The sequence below is a fragment of the Leptopilina boulardi genome, unplaced genomic scaffold (genome assembly GCF_019393585.1).
Source record: "Leptopilina boulardi isolate dan_hultmark-lab unplaced genomic scaffold, ZJU_Lbou_2.1 LbouV2_137, whole genome shotgun sequence".
Classification (NCBI taxonomy): Eukaryota; Metazoa; Arthropoda; class Insecta; order Hymenoptera; family Figitidae; genus Leptopilina; species Leptopilina boulardi.
The window spans coordinates 2,937,775-2,955,964 of NW_026137682.1; the positions used below are offsets into that span (position 1 = coordinate 2,937,775).

The 18,190-nt window shown below is 29.4% G+C and overlaps 1 protein-coding gene across 3 annotated transcripts in view; it reads right to left on the reverse strand.

The window, feature by feature from the left end:
- The window catches only part of LOC127291385 (ral guanine nucleotide dissociation stimulator), a 57,905-nt gene that overhangs the window by 5,858 nt on the left and 33,857 nt on the right, over window positions 1-18,190 (reverse strand). For all 3 annotated transcript variants that reach the window (XM_051320483.1, XM_051320482.1, XM_051320481.1), the window contains 2 exons: window positions 4,384-4,488; window positions 2,555-2,987 (listed from right to left, as the gene is read on the reverse strand). In XM_051320483.1, coding sequence (XP_051176440.1) covers window positions 2,555-2,987; window positions 4,384-4,488 — 538 coding nt within the window. The remainder of the gene's footprint in view (window positions 1-2,554; window positions 2,988-4,383; window positions 4,489-18,190) is intronic.

Below are 18,190 nucleotides of genomic sequence, written 5' to 3' on the forward strand. Positions count from 1 at the left end.
ATATATATTATAAATAAATATCCAGAGATTCAAGGAATGACGATAATTATCTTTATTGTTTCTCCTATTTTTAAAATCACCCTGAGTCTTTGTGATAAACTGACAATATGTGTAACATTATATCGCAATAGTCAAGTGAATCAACAAATCAACAATGATTATTTTTTACTACATCAGATATTTACTAAAAGTAATTATATATACCCAAGATTCAAAAGACAAGAAATTATCTCAAAATTATGAAAAATAATTTTTTCAAAAACTTTTTTCCTAAAGCCTTAATTGTAAACCATTCACAACTAAAGTAGTTTTTTTTAACATTTTTATATTATATTATATTTTTATTATTTAAAGTTAAATAAATTGATAAGTTGCATACATTTTTGACATATTTAATTTGATTTATTTTATTATATATTTTATTATTTTTTTTAAATTTTTCTTCTTAAAAAAATAATTTCAAAATTAAACGTCAGATTTCATATTATTCAATTTATATATATATTAAAGTTACTTTTTTTCTGGAAATCATTATTTTTTTTTTTTTAAAGTTTCAAGTTGATCTAAGTTTGCTGAAGGAAACTACAAATACCTCAGACAATTTACTGTCAAGAGCAAATTCTTGATCTTTGCTGACACAATTCTTCCTGAAACTAAGTCTACAGTCGGACGAGTGTGTCATAGATGTTGATTGTGCGTGGATGTTGACTTAAATGTAGGACAAATATACTAAGTGAAACGAAACACACTGCCCTCATTATTAGTTATTAATGTTTATTTATATTGAAAATATTTGCAAATTTTTTTTTCCCCCTATATTGAAAACTTAAATGTTTCTTCAAAGTACTACAATCAACAATTATTTACTTAATAATTTAAACATAATAACAATACACTGAAAAAAAATTTATTTAATTCAAATACTTGATTACTTGACTATTATCAAATAAATATTTACTTGAACCAAATAATTTTTATTTGAATTAAATAAATTGTATTTGAATCAATAATTTTTGTGTTTCAAACAAATACCATTTAATTGACTCAAATTATTTGATATACAAATAAATATTTATTTGATAATAATCAAGTAACCGATTGTTTAAAGAATCAAATAAATTTTTTGTTCAGTGTAGTAATAAAAATAATAATAAAATTTATAATTTTTATTTCTATTATAATATTATTATTTAAAAAAAATTGATGACAAATTTTACACTCATGAAATTTACTCAAATGAGATAATTGGTTCAAGTACAAAAGATAAAGAAAAAAATAAAGTAAATAAATAAAATTTTTTATATGTACACACAATCAACTAATTATTGTAGAATAATGATCGAATGCTATATTATACATATATATGTACATAACAAATAAAAAGCAAAATGGAAAGTTTACATCGTCAGACGCACTTTATATTTTATTATACTGGTATAATAAACTCTCCATATAATATGTTTCAATTAGAAAATTATAAAGAAAAAAAAAACAACAATCGATTGCTATTAAAATAATTAATTATTAGTTTAAATCTAGTACATCCTAGAAAGTTTTTTTGTACTATCTGATAAGTAATAAACTTTCTCGCTATTACATTTTTTTTTATTTACCTCAAATAATCGATTAATTGACTATTATAAAAATCAAAAATTTACTTCAACGAAATATAATTTTCATTTCAATCAAATAAACTCAATTTGAACCTATAATTCCTGTATAGTTGAAGTAAAAATAATATATAACATATTGACTGAAATAATAGTTATATTTGATAAAAATAAATGTTTATCGGATAAAAAAAAAGTTTAATCGATTATTAAAATAAAAATAAATTTTTTCAGTGTAGATTAATTAAATTGAATTTTTATTAAACCAAATTTTTTTAACGAAAAATTTTTATTTTTCACTAGTTTCCTACATTTAACAACAGAATTTCTACTTAACCAAACTTTTGTTTTGTAAAAATTTTTTTAGTTCGCAGATTTTTCATTTAATAGAATGAACTTTTATTTGGACAAATATTGATAGAATTATTAAAACGACGAATTTTCAACACAACTTTCATTTATCCAAATAAACATTAGACAGAAAAATTTCAAAACTAATTTTAAAATTAAACCAATTAAAAATTAGGAAGAAAATAATTATTTTAATGTCAATTATTTGTTCGAATAAATTGTTCTGTCAAATAAAAATTTTTCCTTCACAGAATTCTGTCAAATGTCAATTTGTGAAAATATAAATTTTGACAAATGAAGATTCGGTGAAAAATAAATTCTATACAATTTAAAAATTCGGCAAAGTATAAAGTTTGTTAAATGAGAATTCCAGTTCAAAAAAAATTTAATTAGAAAATTCGGTCAAATACTAATTCGAAAAAATGAAAATTCATCTAACAAAAAATTCTATCCCAACACTCTAAATAAATAAAAATAAAATTGTTTATTAAAACATAGTCTTTTAGAAAAAGAAACCATAAATTCGGAAATTTGTGAAATTTAAAATAAATTAAATGACATAGGTATAATTAAAAAAATATATATATATATACCTATTTGGCCATTTGGTTGAGAAAAACGATGAAGACGATGCCTTGCTTTAAGTTCAAGTTCCGAGGCGGGCAATCGACGATGCGTAAAATCTAAAAGTCTCATGAGAAGTGGATGATTTGGTGGTGTACACCAATCGCCAGGATACGCGTCCAACCATACATGAAGTGCTTGAACCAAAGTTTTTCGATGTTGCTCGCCAGTGAGTGCTCCAGAATTTTCATCGAGGGAATCGTATCTGACAAGTAGAAGCTCCAAAACCTCTTGTGGAGTTGTGAACGCTCGATATGTCGCAAGAAAAACATTGATATACGTCGACTCAAGTTCTCCATCATCGTTAGCCAAACTCTCAACTAATCTCTGAACTGTGCCGGCCTTTAGGAATCTCACCCTCACCGTTTCCCATTCGAGATGAGAAATTTCATCATCTGAATCCTGTGCAAAAAGAAAAGAAAAATTAAACACAATCTTAGTGCGAGTTAAATTAAAAATTAAAATTAATCTCCATTTCTCTGGGTGATAAAAAAAAATTTATAGAGAAAAAAACGAGGTAACTATCACTTGAATTTATTATTAAAAAATTTTTTTTTTTTACATTTATTTATTATCTATTTAATTATTTTCTAACTTTTAATTTTGAACACTTTTTTTTGAGTCAGCGATTTTTTATTGACAAAAAACAAAATTTTTTTTATTTCGATTTAAATCACTTAAATTTTTTTTTTAGAGGATTCTTATTTTATTTACAAAGAAGATATATATAAAAACTTATGTGCCTCTTGAACGTTCAAATGAACAAAAAATTTTGCTACATTTTTAACATAAAAAGTTTATTATAAAATATTGCTTTCTATATTCAAAAAAAAAAGTAATTTATTAAATATTAAATATATCTATTTTTTTTATTGTTAATTTCTGTAGTAATTAAAAAAAAAGTTTATAGACCAAAAAAATTATTTCATTCATTTTTGAACTTCAGAGACTAAATTTTTATATTTGAATGAAAGTTGACAATTATATTATTGATATGATGTCAACTTATAATGATTGAATTAAGGTCAAAATAAAAGCATTTTAGGATGAGCTTCATTTCAAGTGGACTGATAAAGCTCACAAACAAAAGTTAATAAAGGCAACTTTTATATAATGCTGTGAAAAAGTTTTCTGATGCGGAAACTATTATTATAATCAAACGACGAAGTAAAAATTTTCATTAAACTTTTATTAAAGAAAGTCACATTTAATAAACTCAGTCTTTTTTCGAAATAAAAAAGAAAATTAGAATTTTTCGTTTTTATTTAACTTTTATTTTTTTTTTTACAACAACTTTTTCAGTGAAATTTGTATTTTATAAAATTACTTAACTTTATAATAATTATGCGTAGAATTTAATTTATGTAAAAGTATTAAAAAGTTAATTAGTCTCAAACAAAAGACAAAGCAAGTTTACAAATTTGAAAAAATAAATTAAGTAATACAGAAAATTTTAATTACACAGTAAATTTAATTTAAGTTGCAGAGTTAATTAGTTTAAAAAAAAACACTTTAAAAAATAAATTTCATTAAAGAAAAAATATAATTTACAAATCCTATCGAATTTAATTATTTAAGTTGCAAAGTTAAAAAAAAGCTTGAAACATAAATTTTTTTTTTATATATAGAAAAAATATAATATAATTTACATTTTAAATAATTTATAAATCATATAACGAAATTAATTTAATTAGTAAAATTAATTGGTTGAAAAAAGAATTAAAAATGGAATTTTTTTTTTTTGAATACATAAAAAAATATTGATTTACATTTTTGAAATAATTGACAATAATCTTACCGAAGCTGACAGACTTCTAGTAGGTCTATGATATCGGACTTTTTTCAGGTACACAGTGTATATAACATCATCTCCTTTTTCCTCGCCCCATAGACGCCACGTGGGCTGAAAAAGAAAATGAGAAAAAAAAGACTTGACTAATTTGAAAATATCGAATAAAATATCGTGCACTAGTATTTACTATATAGGGGAAGTGAATTATAGTCCTAATTTCATTGAAGCTCTATAGCAATCCCTTTTATCATGAGTACTCTACAATCTACTCAACGCACACTCTAATGAAATTTAATCGATATAGAACAGGAATGGCCCTCGCATATATATATATATGCTTTCACAAAGAAATAATTCAACATTCCATGTCCTCCAATTATAGCAAGGACTACATTATACAGTTGATTCACACGTGTGAACATTATATAAATATTTTATTTTTTTCAAGGCATTCCATTATCTTATCCACACACAATTAATCACAATATTCAATTCGATTTCTTTTCATTCATTTTATAAATAATTACACTATACGAGTAATTAAACTATTTATTATATTAATTTTTATCACACATTTAAATCAATAAATAAATTTGTTAATCGACTACAATTTTTCTATTTATATAACCTATACAATTTAAAAAACAAAATTATAACATATTTTCCAGTTTATTAAAAAATTTTTAATTAAAACAGAATTATGAGCCAAAAGTTTTGAACGTTCAAATGAACAACATTTTTTTTATAACTTCTTTAAATACGAATTTTATTACAAAATATTATTTTAAATATCTAAAAAGAAGTTATTAATTTAATATTAGTTTAAATTTACTGTTTTATTTTATATTGACATTATAATTTTTAATAATTTATAGATTGAAAAAAATATTTTGTTCATTTGAAAGTTCAAAACTTTTGGCTCATACAGAATTTTCATTTTACATATATTATAATTTCTATTTCAACGAATTTTCATTTCATTGAAATTTTAATTTAACCCGCAAATTTTTAAATTAATCAAATTTACATTTCAACTAATTTTTTTGTTAAATAAAAATTCTATTTAATGAAAATTCCGTTAACGTAAGATTCAGGGCTGATAAAAATCCTGATTTTTCTTTTTATTTAAATCAAATTTATTTTTCCTTAACATATTTCAAAAAGTTTATATTTTTAAATATTTTGTTTTTTTAAATAAATACCATAATAAATTTAATAATACCGCGACATAAGAAAATATTTACATTTTTATATATTAAAAAAAATAACATTTTTGAATTAAAAATTTAAACTGTTCAACAATATACATATTTTTTAAAATTGTCGAGTCTTTAAAAAGTAAATAATTTCGTAATAAAGTTTGAAGAACTATAACTTTTTTTTAGAATATATCAGAACTTATATGAAAATTTTTAATTAAAATTACGTGGGCGAAATTCACAACGTTTATGATCAACGATTGAAAAAAAAAAAAAATATTTTCCACTCAACTAATAATAATTTATTTTTTGCCTAAAATTTTTTTTTTCAAAAAACTTATTAATCAAGAAACATTTGCAAAACATTTTTGTAGATCAAAAATAATAATAATTTGCATAGAAAAATATTTTTGCTTCTCAATCGTTGATCATAAACGTTGTGAATTTCACCGACGTTTCTGCATATCCAAAAATAAATTAATAATTTAATGTATACTTTTTTATTTTCCATTGCTGTAGTAATTTTTAAAAAATTTATACACCAAAGAATTTTTCGTTTATATCAATTTTTTTTATCAATTCTGTAAAATGACAATAAATAAATTCGTGTAAACAATATTTGAATATATTTTCAAAAACAGATATATATTTAATAATAATAATATTTCTTTTAATTTTGCAATATTTATTTCAAACTAAAAATATAGTTTTATAATTAATATTTTTTTTTCAACTATGGTATAAATATAGTTTCAATTTTCTAAAAGTTTCAATACAACTAAAAATACTTTAAATTAATTATACCTTCAGTTGATTGTAGTTTCAATTAACGATAGTTCCAAGCAATTGTATTCTCTTTAAAGCAGTTGTTTCAATTGATATATAGCTTAATTTTAAATATATATATATATATATATATAGGATTGCATAATAAGTTATTTACAAAAATAAATATTTTTCCTCACATTTCAATTTTCGATAAACAAAACTTGTTTTCATTTAAAAACTTCAAAACTTCTTTCTGTATATTATTATGTATATATTTATAGCCACACCACTTATAAATATGAATGTTAAAATTTGAATTCGGTAACTGAAACCTTGACTTATTAAAAAAAGAAAAAGAAAAAAGAAAAGTATCTGAAAATACTTTTTTAAATGTACATTTGTATCCATATAATTAACATATTTCGCAATATAAAATAAAGCCTTCGGTTACTTCAACAATTTTTACTGAATAATTTATTAAGTTTCTTTAATGAACAGGAAATAATTTTTATTCGCAACTACCGTTTTTTTTTATATAATATATATATTTACATGCGTATTATATCTTATGTGTATGTGTGAATCAATGAAAATAAAAAAGTAAATTAAAACTATAAAAATGTTTTCAATTTGTTGTTTATATACATCAATATAACTGTAAGCTTGTTTTTTTTACAACTTTTCGTCAGAATTATGTTGCACTAAAAGACAGTTTTTTTTCATGTGAATGTAAAAAGTAACATATAAAACTCCAGGGGTCATATGTGGAAGTCCAATATTCTATGACAAAAGTCTACATGCAGAAAAAAAAAAAATAAAAAAAACGTGCAAATTTATTAAATACTATACTCGGCAAGAATAGAATGCGTCATTTTGCCGTGACTTACTTATATTGGTTGTCGTGACAAGTGATAAAACTTCATGGATTAATACGAGGACTTTTAACTAACTATGGGTGTTAATTATTATCAGTCATTGTTTAAGTGACATTTTTCGATCCCACACATATTCGCGGGACAAATTTATGACTATTTAATTATAATGGAGAAGAATTAAAAAAAAAAAAGAGTACAAAAATAGAAAAAATGATGAGTTTTGTGGTAAAATTAAACATGGCAGGTGAGAAGTAAGAGAAAATGTTTTTTGAAACAAAAAAAAAAAAATGTTTTTTTATGGTGGAAATTTATTTTTTCATTATTGAAAATGTGAAAATTGATCGATTTGCTAAAATTTTGTAAAGTAGTAAAAAAAAACACAATATTTGCTATCGGATCTATCAAAATTAGTAACCACAGCTAAATTTTTTGCTATAACAACAAAAAAAGTTTATTATGATAAACAATATCAGTCTTAATTTTTAAAAATTTATTGTCACAGCAAATTTTTTTGACCCCACAGCAAATTTGTTCGCTGTCCCTATATTAGCTAACATAATTTGTTGTGACAGCAAATAATTCGCTACCACAGTAAACTTTTTCTATGCGTGGAAAAATGACTAAAAACGTATTGCCGACATTTAAAATTTTCCTCAAGTATATAATTAAAAAAAAATTATTTCTTCAAATATTAATATACTCTGGCACATGACAACGAATACTTATATACTATTTTTGAGTTTTCCATAAAATTTTAGTTCAATCTGTCAAGTATTTTGCGAGAAAACCTACGGAGAACATTTACATGTAGAAGCAAGCAAAAGACCTTAAGGTTATGTTGCACATCCACGAATTTTTATATATGGGAGAGTGCAATGAAAAAATTTCAAGGTCGTCTAACATAACCTTAAAAAAATTATGCTTCTTTCTATTGAAATAAAAAAAAGAAATATTTTCCTAACATATACTTTTAGAATGATATATTTTTATGGAATTGAGTTTGATAAATGTGAGCACAAACTAAAATATACTTATAATATATACAGAAAAGAAGCAACTATATAACATTGCGAGAAGATCCGGTAATTCTTCTTCTTCTTCTTCTTCTTAAATGACTTGAGGCTTGGCCAACTGTCAGAACAACAAATAAATAGAAGAAGTCAAAGATCAGAGAACATATAAGACCAAGGTCCATTCATGTACAGGCTGCTCGGGGAGAGGCAAAGCATCAAAGTCCCGACTCTTGAGTGAATTGCAGACGGGCCAGGTACCACCAGTCGGGAGAGGCGACACCGGAACCGGCCGCAACACACTCGACTTTTGGCGCAAAATTTAACGCGAAGATCAAAACGCAAAAAGAAAAAAAAAAAAATAAACAAATAAATAAACAAAAAGATAAAAAACAAAAGAGCAAAAAGAGAGACAAAAACAAAATAAAACAAAACAAAGCAGCCAAATACTTATCAGGCAAGTAAAAATGCCAAAAGACCAGAATCAAGAGTCAGATGAATTGATGGTCATGACAAAAGAATCCACCAATCTCTCTGACAATTTCCTCATTAGGGGCAAAAATCAAATCATCGAGGGAAACCGCTTCCGGATCCTCATTGGGAAACTTTCTCCTGAGGAAATCAAAGAATCTATCCCTGACCGGTGCCAGGGAAGGACACTCGTTCAACACATGGTTATAAGTTCTCCGATCAACCCCGCAAGCACACTGCATCCTGGTATTCCAATGGATGCGTTCAAAGTGATCCGCGGTAAAAGTATGTCCAGATCTGAGTCTGGTGACTACATTGATCCAAGCCCTGGGAAGGGAAAGACCCTCAAACCAAGGTCTACTAGTCTTGAGCGATATTCTTTCAAAGTATCGATGTCCGGTTAGGTCACGATCCGAGAAGGGCCACAAATGAGCCAACCTCGCACGGTGATCAGGGACAAAGACACTTCTTCTGAAATCGCTCAAAGATGTTCCAAAATAGATTCTATTAGCAAATGTGTTAGAGGCTTTACATATGGCATCCGCTTTTTCATTGCCAACAATTCCCACATGAGACGGAACCCAGAGAAAACTGAAAGGAGATGGAAGGTCAGAAGGGAGGTGATGGATCAAGTCCAAGATCTTATAGATAATTTCCGGGTTGTCTTTACGGAGGAGGCAATTGTTGAGACGAGTAATCACCTCCAGAGAGTCCGTAACTATAAGAGTTCTTGGGAGATTCAGAGCCCTGGCATGTAGAATAGCCTTGTAAATGGCGAAGGCCTCCGCAACCAAGATGGACGAGAATGGCTGGAGAGGGATCCCATACGAGAACTCAGTTGTTTCATCATAAAAAGCAGCCGAAGCCAATCCAGAATCTGAAAAAAGGGAAGCGTCAGTGTATATTAGGGCAAAATTCGGGTAGTTCCTGGCAATCAAGTCTCTGAAGCAGGTCTCAGGCGAAGCATGATATTGCATTTCGTATCCCGAATTAATGTCCGAGGATGGTGCTGTGGAAAGAATTTCCCACCTCCAATCGAAATAGGCAGGCAGCGCTGTCCTATAAGAGAGTTCGACAATAGGATAAGTGCGAGCGTATGCATTTAGTAGAGAGATTCTTTCAAGATTCAGTTTAGTCCCGCCAGCCTGCACCTTACGAAGCAGCTGGTCCAGTCCGAGTATGACAGGGTTCTCTTTCCATCTGAGATTTCGAAGAATAAACGAGTTAGAAAGATGGATTCTGCGAAAGGACAAAGGGGGCTCACCAGCTTCAGACAGGAGTACCGAGATGGGGGTTGACTTAAGGCAACCCAAAGACGTTCTCAGAGCTGCCGATTGGACTCTGTCGAGGATTTTAAGGGTGGTTTTGGCCGAATCAGCGAAAAGAGGGGCACCCCAATCAAGAATAGCGCGAATAAGATTGCGGTATACTAGCAAAGCCAAGTCAGGGGAGGATCCCCAAGTGGCTCTAGAGATTATTCTTAAGATGTTTGTTGCCCTGGTTGCTTTATCCGCAATCATCTTAATATGAGGAAGCCACGAAAGCTTCCTGTCCAAAAGAACACCCAGATGTTTCATTGAAGCGTCGCAAGAGATGATCGAGTTCCCAATCAAAACATGTATGTCGTCGAAGGACCTCCTAGATCTGGAAAAAATGCAGCATGTGGTCTTGGCCGGGGCAATATCTAGACCAAGACCTCTCAACCAAATGGACAAGCGGCTCAGAACAAGCGAAACGTCTTCCGATATAGAGGCGGAATCACTAAATGTGACATACAAAAGAAGATCGTCAGCATACATTACAAACTTCATCCAACTAGGAAGGATGAGTTCAATCTCTCGGAGGTAGAGATTGAAGAGAATAGGTGATAAGACCCCCCCCTGTGGAACGCCAACGCCGCAAGTCCTAAGATTAGATCCATCCGCGTCAAAAGAAATAAATCTCTTAGAGGTAATAAAAGTAATGAAGTTTATAATATTGGGATGGAAGCCGAGTCTTACAAGTGATTTGTTGAGAATGTCTGGCCGGACATTATTGAAGGCACCCTTTATGTCAATCGAAATGGCGAGAGTATGACGAGAAGCCGCGAAGCCTTTCAGAACATCGGTGGAAAAAGCAGCCACGCAGTCCATCGCTGATCTCTGCTTTCGAAAGCCATACTGGTGAGTAGGAAGAAGTCTCCCAGACTCCACCACATGTTCCATTCTGCCCTGCACAAGTTTCTCAAATAATTTGGAAAAGACTGAAGTGAGGGCGATAGGTCGGAAACCCTTACCACCAGGTTTGGGAATTGGTATGACTCTTGAATTCAACCATGAGTCCGGGAAGGAAGATAGCTGGAACATACGATTGAACAGGACGAGCAAAAATTCAAGGGCTATCGGCCCAAGTCCGCGTATCATGTCCCCAGAAATACCGTCCAATCCTGGCGAAGCCTTAGGCTTGCAGGAGGTAAGGGCCTTTTTAAATTCGTTGGAAGTAAATGGAGGAATCCTGTTAGGGCTGGATACAGGTGGAATGTCCAGATTTGGGATAAACACCGGAGGAATATCCTCCCTAATCAACTCATCCCTGAATTTCGTTAACAGAGGAGATGTAGGATCAGAAGATAAATTGGTATTGACTCTGGCCGAGCGGGAAGACAACGCCCGGAGTGTACGCCAGAGACTCGACACACCTCCCGCCGGCGACATACCTTCGCAGAAGTTTCTAAAGGCCAGATGCTTCTGCTCCCTCAATATTCTCTTGATCTCGTTGTCCCGCCTTTTAAACTCAGATCGATTTTCCACCGTTTGATTGGATTGATACCATCTATAATTCTCCCTTCGTCTTGCCAGAGCCGCATCGCACTGCTCATTCCACCAGAGAGGACGAGAAGCTGGTTTATATGAGCGTGGCTGGGGGAGATATGCTCCGCACTCCAGTAAAGACGACTTGAGGTTGTCCACAAAGGAGTTGTAAACGTGGACTGGAGAATGCTCTTGGGCTAGTAAGGAAGTCAAGTCAAGAGAGAACTGTTCCATTTTATTCTTGAAATCCAGCCAATCTAGATCCTTGAGGCAATATCGAAGAGACGAGGAGGACACCCTTGCCGGAACAATGTCGGCACGAAACACAACCGGCAGATGATCCGAAGATGATGAGTCCTCCAAGACGGAAATAGAAGAGTTCTGAAGAACCGATGGCGAACAGAAAATAAGGTCCAGATTGGAGCCCATAACATTAGCATCACGGAATCTTGTAGGGGAAGAAGTGTTAGTGATGAGCAAGTCTCTGTCCAACACAAAAGTCAGAAGAGAATCCCCTCTGATATTCGAGGCTTGATCACCCCAGCATGTATGATGTGCATTGAAGTCACCACAGAAAATGTGGTTGACATTCATGGGTAGCATTTCAAATATCTCAGACCATGATTCCGGAGAGATGTCACCACCAGGGGGGGCATAAAGACACGTAATCTGGGTGGTGCCAAACATAGTGCGGAGGGAGATAGAAGCAACATCGATTTGAAGATTTCTAGTGTGAAAAGTGAAAACATTTGTAAGACGGAAAGCTATCTCCCTTCGAATCAAGATCAGAACTCCACCACCCCTACCAGTCAGACGATCCTGTCTAATTGAGATAAATCCCGGAATTTCAAAGTTCGAAGAGGATGTGAGCCATGATTCCGTGATGCACACAACATCAGGGTCATGGGTCCATAAAAGAGCCTCCAACTCTGGTCTCTTCGATTGAATACTTCTGGCGTTCCAGAGAATTAGTGAAAAAATTTTATGTATTGGTCTGTGTTCTTGCATAACGAATATTTTAAAAGCCGAACAGAGCAAAAGCAAGACAAGACACTAAAATTAGTTTAAAATCAAAATATAGGTAGGTCGATAAATAAAATAAAATATATCACATGTAGGCTGTCAAGAAAAAATAGAAATAAAATAGAAAATAAAATAAAAATAATAAAAATAAAATAAATAAATAAACAAAATAAATAAAATAAATAAAATACATAAAATAAATAAAATAAATAAATAAATAAAAATAATGAAAATAAAATAAATAAAGTGAATAAATAAATAAATAAGTAAAAAGTAAAAAATAAATAAATAAACTAAAAATAATAAAAATAAAATAAATAAATAAACAAAATAAATAAAATAAATAAAATAAATAAATTAAATAAAATAAATAAAATAAATAAATAAAATAAATAAAATAAATAAAATAAAATAAATAAAATAAATAAAATAAATAAAATAAATAAATAAATAAATAAAATAATAGAAATAAAATAAATAAAATAAATAAATAAGTAAAAATAAATAAATAAACAAAATAAATAAAAATTATAAAGAGTATAAAAAATAAAATAAAAATGAAATAAAAATAAATAAGATCAAATAAATAAATAAAAATAATAAAAATATAAAAACAAAGATAAATAAAAATAAATGAAATAAAAATAAATAAATATTAAATAAATAAATAAACAGAAACAAAACAAAAAAACAAAAGGTTTTATGGGACACTGTTCCAAAATTAAATGTAGTATAAATTAGATAGGTCTGCTTTCGGCATTCTCCGCCGTCTTATCCTCAGTAGCTGGCTGATTATGAGCAGCCGAAGTCATCGGCTCCTCCCAGACTACCTGGTAACCAGGTCGAGAGAAACCATGATTCAGCAGCCAGGATTCAGCCTCCTCGTAACCCACATTGAATTCCAATCTGTGTCTCATCACAGCAAGCTCATACTTAAAGTAAGGGCATTCCCTTGAAGCTGCAGTGTGATTGCCCATGCAGTTTGAGCACTGGGAGGATCTATTATGATTGGGACAATTGTTTTTAGTGTGATGCTCTGAGCAAAATTCGCAGGTGGGGTGGGTTGCTCTGCACTGAGTTGCGAAGTGTCTGAAGCGTTGGCATTTGAAACAACGCTTAGGTGGAGTTACACTAAGCGTAAGCTTGAATATGACTCTGGCGATGAGGATAGAGTCCGGAATTGTAACACCAGAAAATAAAAATTCTACTATGCCAGAAACCTCGTTGAGGTCCTTTATTTTCCTACGAATAGAAATAATTTTATCTCGTACCTCCCCCTCCAGCTTTCCACTTATAGCAAGAGGAGACAGACCGAGATCAACATCGTGAGCCAGCGCCTTACGACTGACCAATGATGTGGGGATAAAGGACCTATAACCGCTACTACTCAAGTGGGTGGAGTTCAGAAGAGAATTAGCAAGGGACCAGCTTGAGGAAGTAATGCGCAGCTGGTTAAGACCGTTGGAGACGATGGTGCGAAGAGGATCACTGACGATCGACTCCAAATAATCCGCGAACGCAATGCGGTTATATTTACCGATTTTTTATTTTGAGTGGATTCAACGAGAATGGTAAAAGGGGTAGGAGACTCCTCGGAAAACCTAGGGTCATCTTTGAAGTCCTCATTCATCCAAATAAGATCGTAAGAGACAGAACTAGAGTTCTTAGGTGAGTTGGTGTTGGGAGACTCATCAATGAGAGACTCAGGCCCAGAAGCAATTGTATCTGTTGAATCAGATTGAGAAGAGGACAGATGTGAAATGGCTAGATCTGACGACGTTTCAGTAGCATGATCAAAAAGAATAGAATTCGATTGAACAATTGGATCTGTGAGGGGATTGGAAGCAAGGGGTGACCTTGCCTCAACTCCATCAACCGGAGTAAAATCACAGGTCTCCATCGGGATGTTGGAAATGGGGGGATGTTGAGAATGTAATGAGGATGTCAGAGAATGAAGAGGATCCCCACCTAACCCGATATTGACCCTAGAACGCTTTTCGATGTTAAAAACAGACCCCGGTTTGAGGTTAGAAATATCCAGCGATCTCTTATTTATGTTCATGGCTCTTCCGGTAGAACGAGCCTTTATCATACCATGTGGACGGTGAGTGCTTGGAGACGAACGCAAAGGTGACTTGCGTGGGTGGATTGGAGACATGAGCACACCTAAAAATAGAAAGAAACGCCGGCAAGTATAAACTCCGGAAACGATCTCGGCCTCAAATGCCAAGCAGGCTCAAAAAATTAATTTAATTAAATTTAAATATAAAAGACTTAAACATACATGTGAATTCAGTAAACAAAAAATAAAATAAAAACTTTCTTCCTCTATGGGTAAGTGAAAGGTATCAATTTAATTGTAGAAGGAAGTGTTTTAAATAATAAAAATAAAAAGTAGTATAGTGTAGACAAGTTTAGTGTCGTAAGGTATGTAAGAAAAATTCACTAATTGTGTTTACAGACCTCAAGTATTTGGTTTGTTTATTTATAAAAGAAAAGAGAAAATTATTATTTAGAGATATATATACTGTTTGTCAATTTGCTCTTAATAAATATAGTCAAAGTTATGAGAATACAAAATTAATTTAGTTTAAAAGTTTGAATTTTAAGATTATTGACAGGTGTTAAATTTATTTTATTTACAAACATCCAAAAATCGAGCGTAAATACAACCCACAGGGAAGAAGGGTATTGTGTGTAGTTAGGTAAACAAGGTAAAGTATAAAATGAAGGACGGCAGTACCTGGAGATCCAGACAAACTTGATATATAAATGTGACCTTATATTTAAAATTTTCCAAATTTCCAAATTTTGCGAAAAGGTGTAGGTTGAAATTCAATTAACTACTGGTAAACAACCATAAATTCCATAAGGCACATGTATCCAAGTCACGTTCTATATTGCCATTTATTCCTGTTCCGTGAAATTGAGATTTGTGATTTGGAATGACTGCCGGTTTAATTTCCTTAATATGACGAAAAGTATAAATTCCAGAGATGTGTTGAGTCAAGACCAATATAAAGCTTTAGTAATTATCAAAATTTATTATCAGTCCAAAGTATATATAATCCAATCAATTGAACTCCTAATTATATGTTAAACTTCTCAGCGTGAGGTGTAACCTCACAAAAAACTGCTTGAGTACTGTATGCGAGAACGGTCAAAACACGACTCATCCGGTAATTAAACGTTTAAGGAAAAAAGAGTCGAGGCATGACGAACCCCAAGCCTTACGAGTTTCTACGACCCTGAATTATTGAAGAATACAATAGATCACTGACAACAACAAATCCATCAAAGGTGTTTAAAAAAAAAAGTGTACTAAAAATGTATAAAATATCCACAATCATTTTTTTTTTTTATGATCAAAGACCTACAATTTACAAAATTAAGTTAATCGTAAATAATCCAGTGAATATAATTAAATTTAAATCAAATAAAAATAATAAATTATTAATTTTCAACGAAAATCTTTCGTCAAAAACGGAAAAAGGGTTTTTAAATTTAAAATAAAAAATAATTTTCACACACAAAAAAAAAATTAATTTAGGTTTGTTGTGGGATTTCAATTCTCGATTTTCTGTTTGTTTTTTTACACGTCACAGCTAAATTTTTAGCAGGTATAGCAAATATTCGTTATAGCATATGTAGCTAATTAAATTTTATTTGTTTATTTAATTTATTTATTTTTACGAAAATGTTGTTTAATAAATTGAAAAAATTTTGTTAAACTTTTTAGTAAACTGAAAAATCTCTTATTGAAAGTTCAGTTAAGTGTAAAAAAAAATCTGTTAAATAAATACACACAATTTATAAAATTAAACTCTAGAAACAATAATATGATCTGCGAGCAAAAAGGTTTAACCGTGACTAAGTTTTTTTTTTTATCGAAGACTTATATATATATATATATACATAAACAATCAACGTGGCATCGACCTGTTGATTTCTCAGGGTTAACAATCATAGCAAAACGATTTACAACATTCACGCAGTTTTATGAGCTCATAATTTCAAAATTGTCTATTCAAACTGTTTTTTTTTCCCACAAAACAGATTCACTATAGGTAATACGCATTTACGATATAAGCAATTTAAAAGAAACGAAAAGTACTCTTTTAATCTGGAATATTAATGTGGTCTTGAAAGATATATATTCATAAGTAAACAATATAAATAGAAAAATATTTTTTAAAACCAAACTTATATTTTTATATTAATAGAATTCGTCAAAAACACAAAAAAATGTCCCAATATTTGCAAGAGAAACAATTATATATAGTTTAAAAAATATGAAATATCTAAATTTAACGAGAATTCATTCGCTAATTTAAATTCGTAAAAATTTCTACTAATTTTTAATCATTTTACACTACAACTTTAGTAGTAAAAAAAAATATTACTAAATCAAATAGTAATATTTTACTAAACGTATTAGTTAAAAATTAAAATGTAAACTAATTCTCAGTCATTATTTCACTATAATTTTAGTCAAACAAATATTATTAAATTAAATTGTAATATTTTACTAAAAATTAGTGAAAATTACTGCAAACTTAAATTGATGAAAGAATTCTCACTGTAATTCAAATTTAGAGAAAAAATTTTTTCAAAATGATTTGAAACATTATGTTCTAAAAATCATTAGTCAGAATTTGCATTTTATCGAATTTCATTTGTCATAATTAGTTTTGAGTCAAATTTTTATTTGTTCGAATTAGTATTTTGCATAATTTTCATCAAACCGATTTTCTATATTACAGAATTTTTATATAACCGAAAATTCATTTCACAGAATTTTTATTTCTTCGAATTTTCATTTAAAATAATAGGCATTTTAAAGAATTTTTATTGGGGAGAATTTCATTGCATAGAATTTTCATTTTATTCTTTCAGATGAATTTTCATTTGTTCGAATTATTATTTGATATAATTTCCATATACCTAACCGATTTTTCATACTACAACTACTCATACTACAATTTTATGGATAATTTTTGATTGGATGATTTTAAAAATCGCGCTGAAACCTTTCTGTCGATTGTTTGTTTGGCCATTTACAATTTTGGGCCAATTGAAAATTCTATCAATTAAAAATTCTGTTAAATGATTTTTAGGTTAAGTAAAAATTCTGTTAAATGATTTTTAGGTTAAGTAAAAATTATGTAGTATGAAAAATCGGTTATATGGAAATTATAGCAAATAATAATTCGAACAAATGAAAATTCAATGCAATTAAATTCTACCCAATAAAAATTCTTTAAAATGCCTATTATTTTAAATGAAAATTCGAACAAATAAAAATTCTTTGAAGTAAATTTTCGGTTATATAAAAATTTTGTAAAGTAAATTTTCGGTTATATAAAAATTCTGTAATATAGAAAATCGGTTTAATGAAAATTATGCAAAATACTAATTCCGAACAAATAAAAATTCGGCTCAAAACTAATTATGACAAATGAAATTCGATAAAATGCCAATTCTGACTAATGATTTTTAGAACATAATCATGCGCTCCAAAATGTCAACTGAATTTACTCTCTAAATCTAAATTAGTTAAAAATGACTAATTTTTAGTAAAATCTTGAGTGACTTCTTATTTAGTACAAAAAAATTAGTAAAAAAAAAAATTAATTATTAGTAAAATATTAATAATATCAATAACTAATTTCAATAAA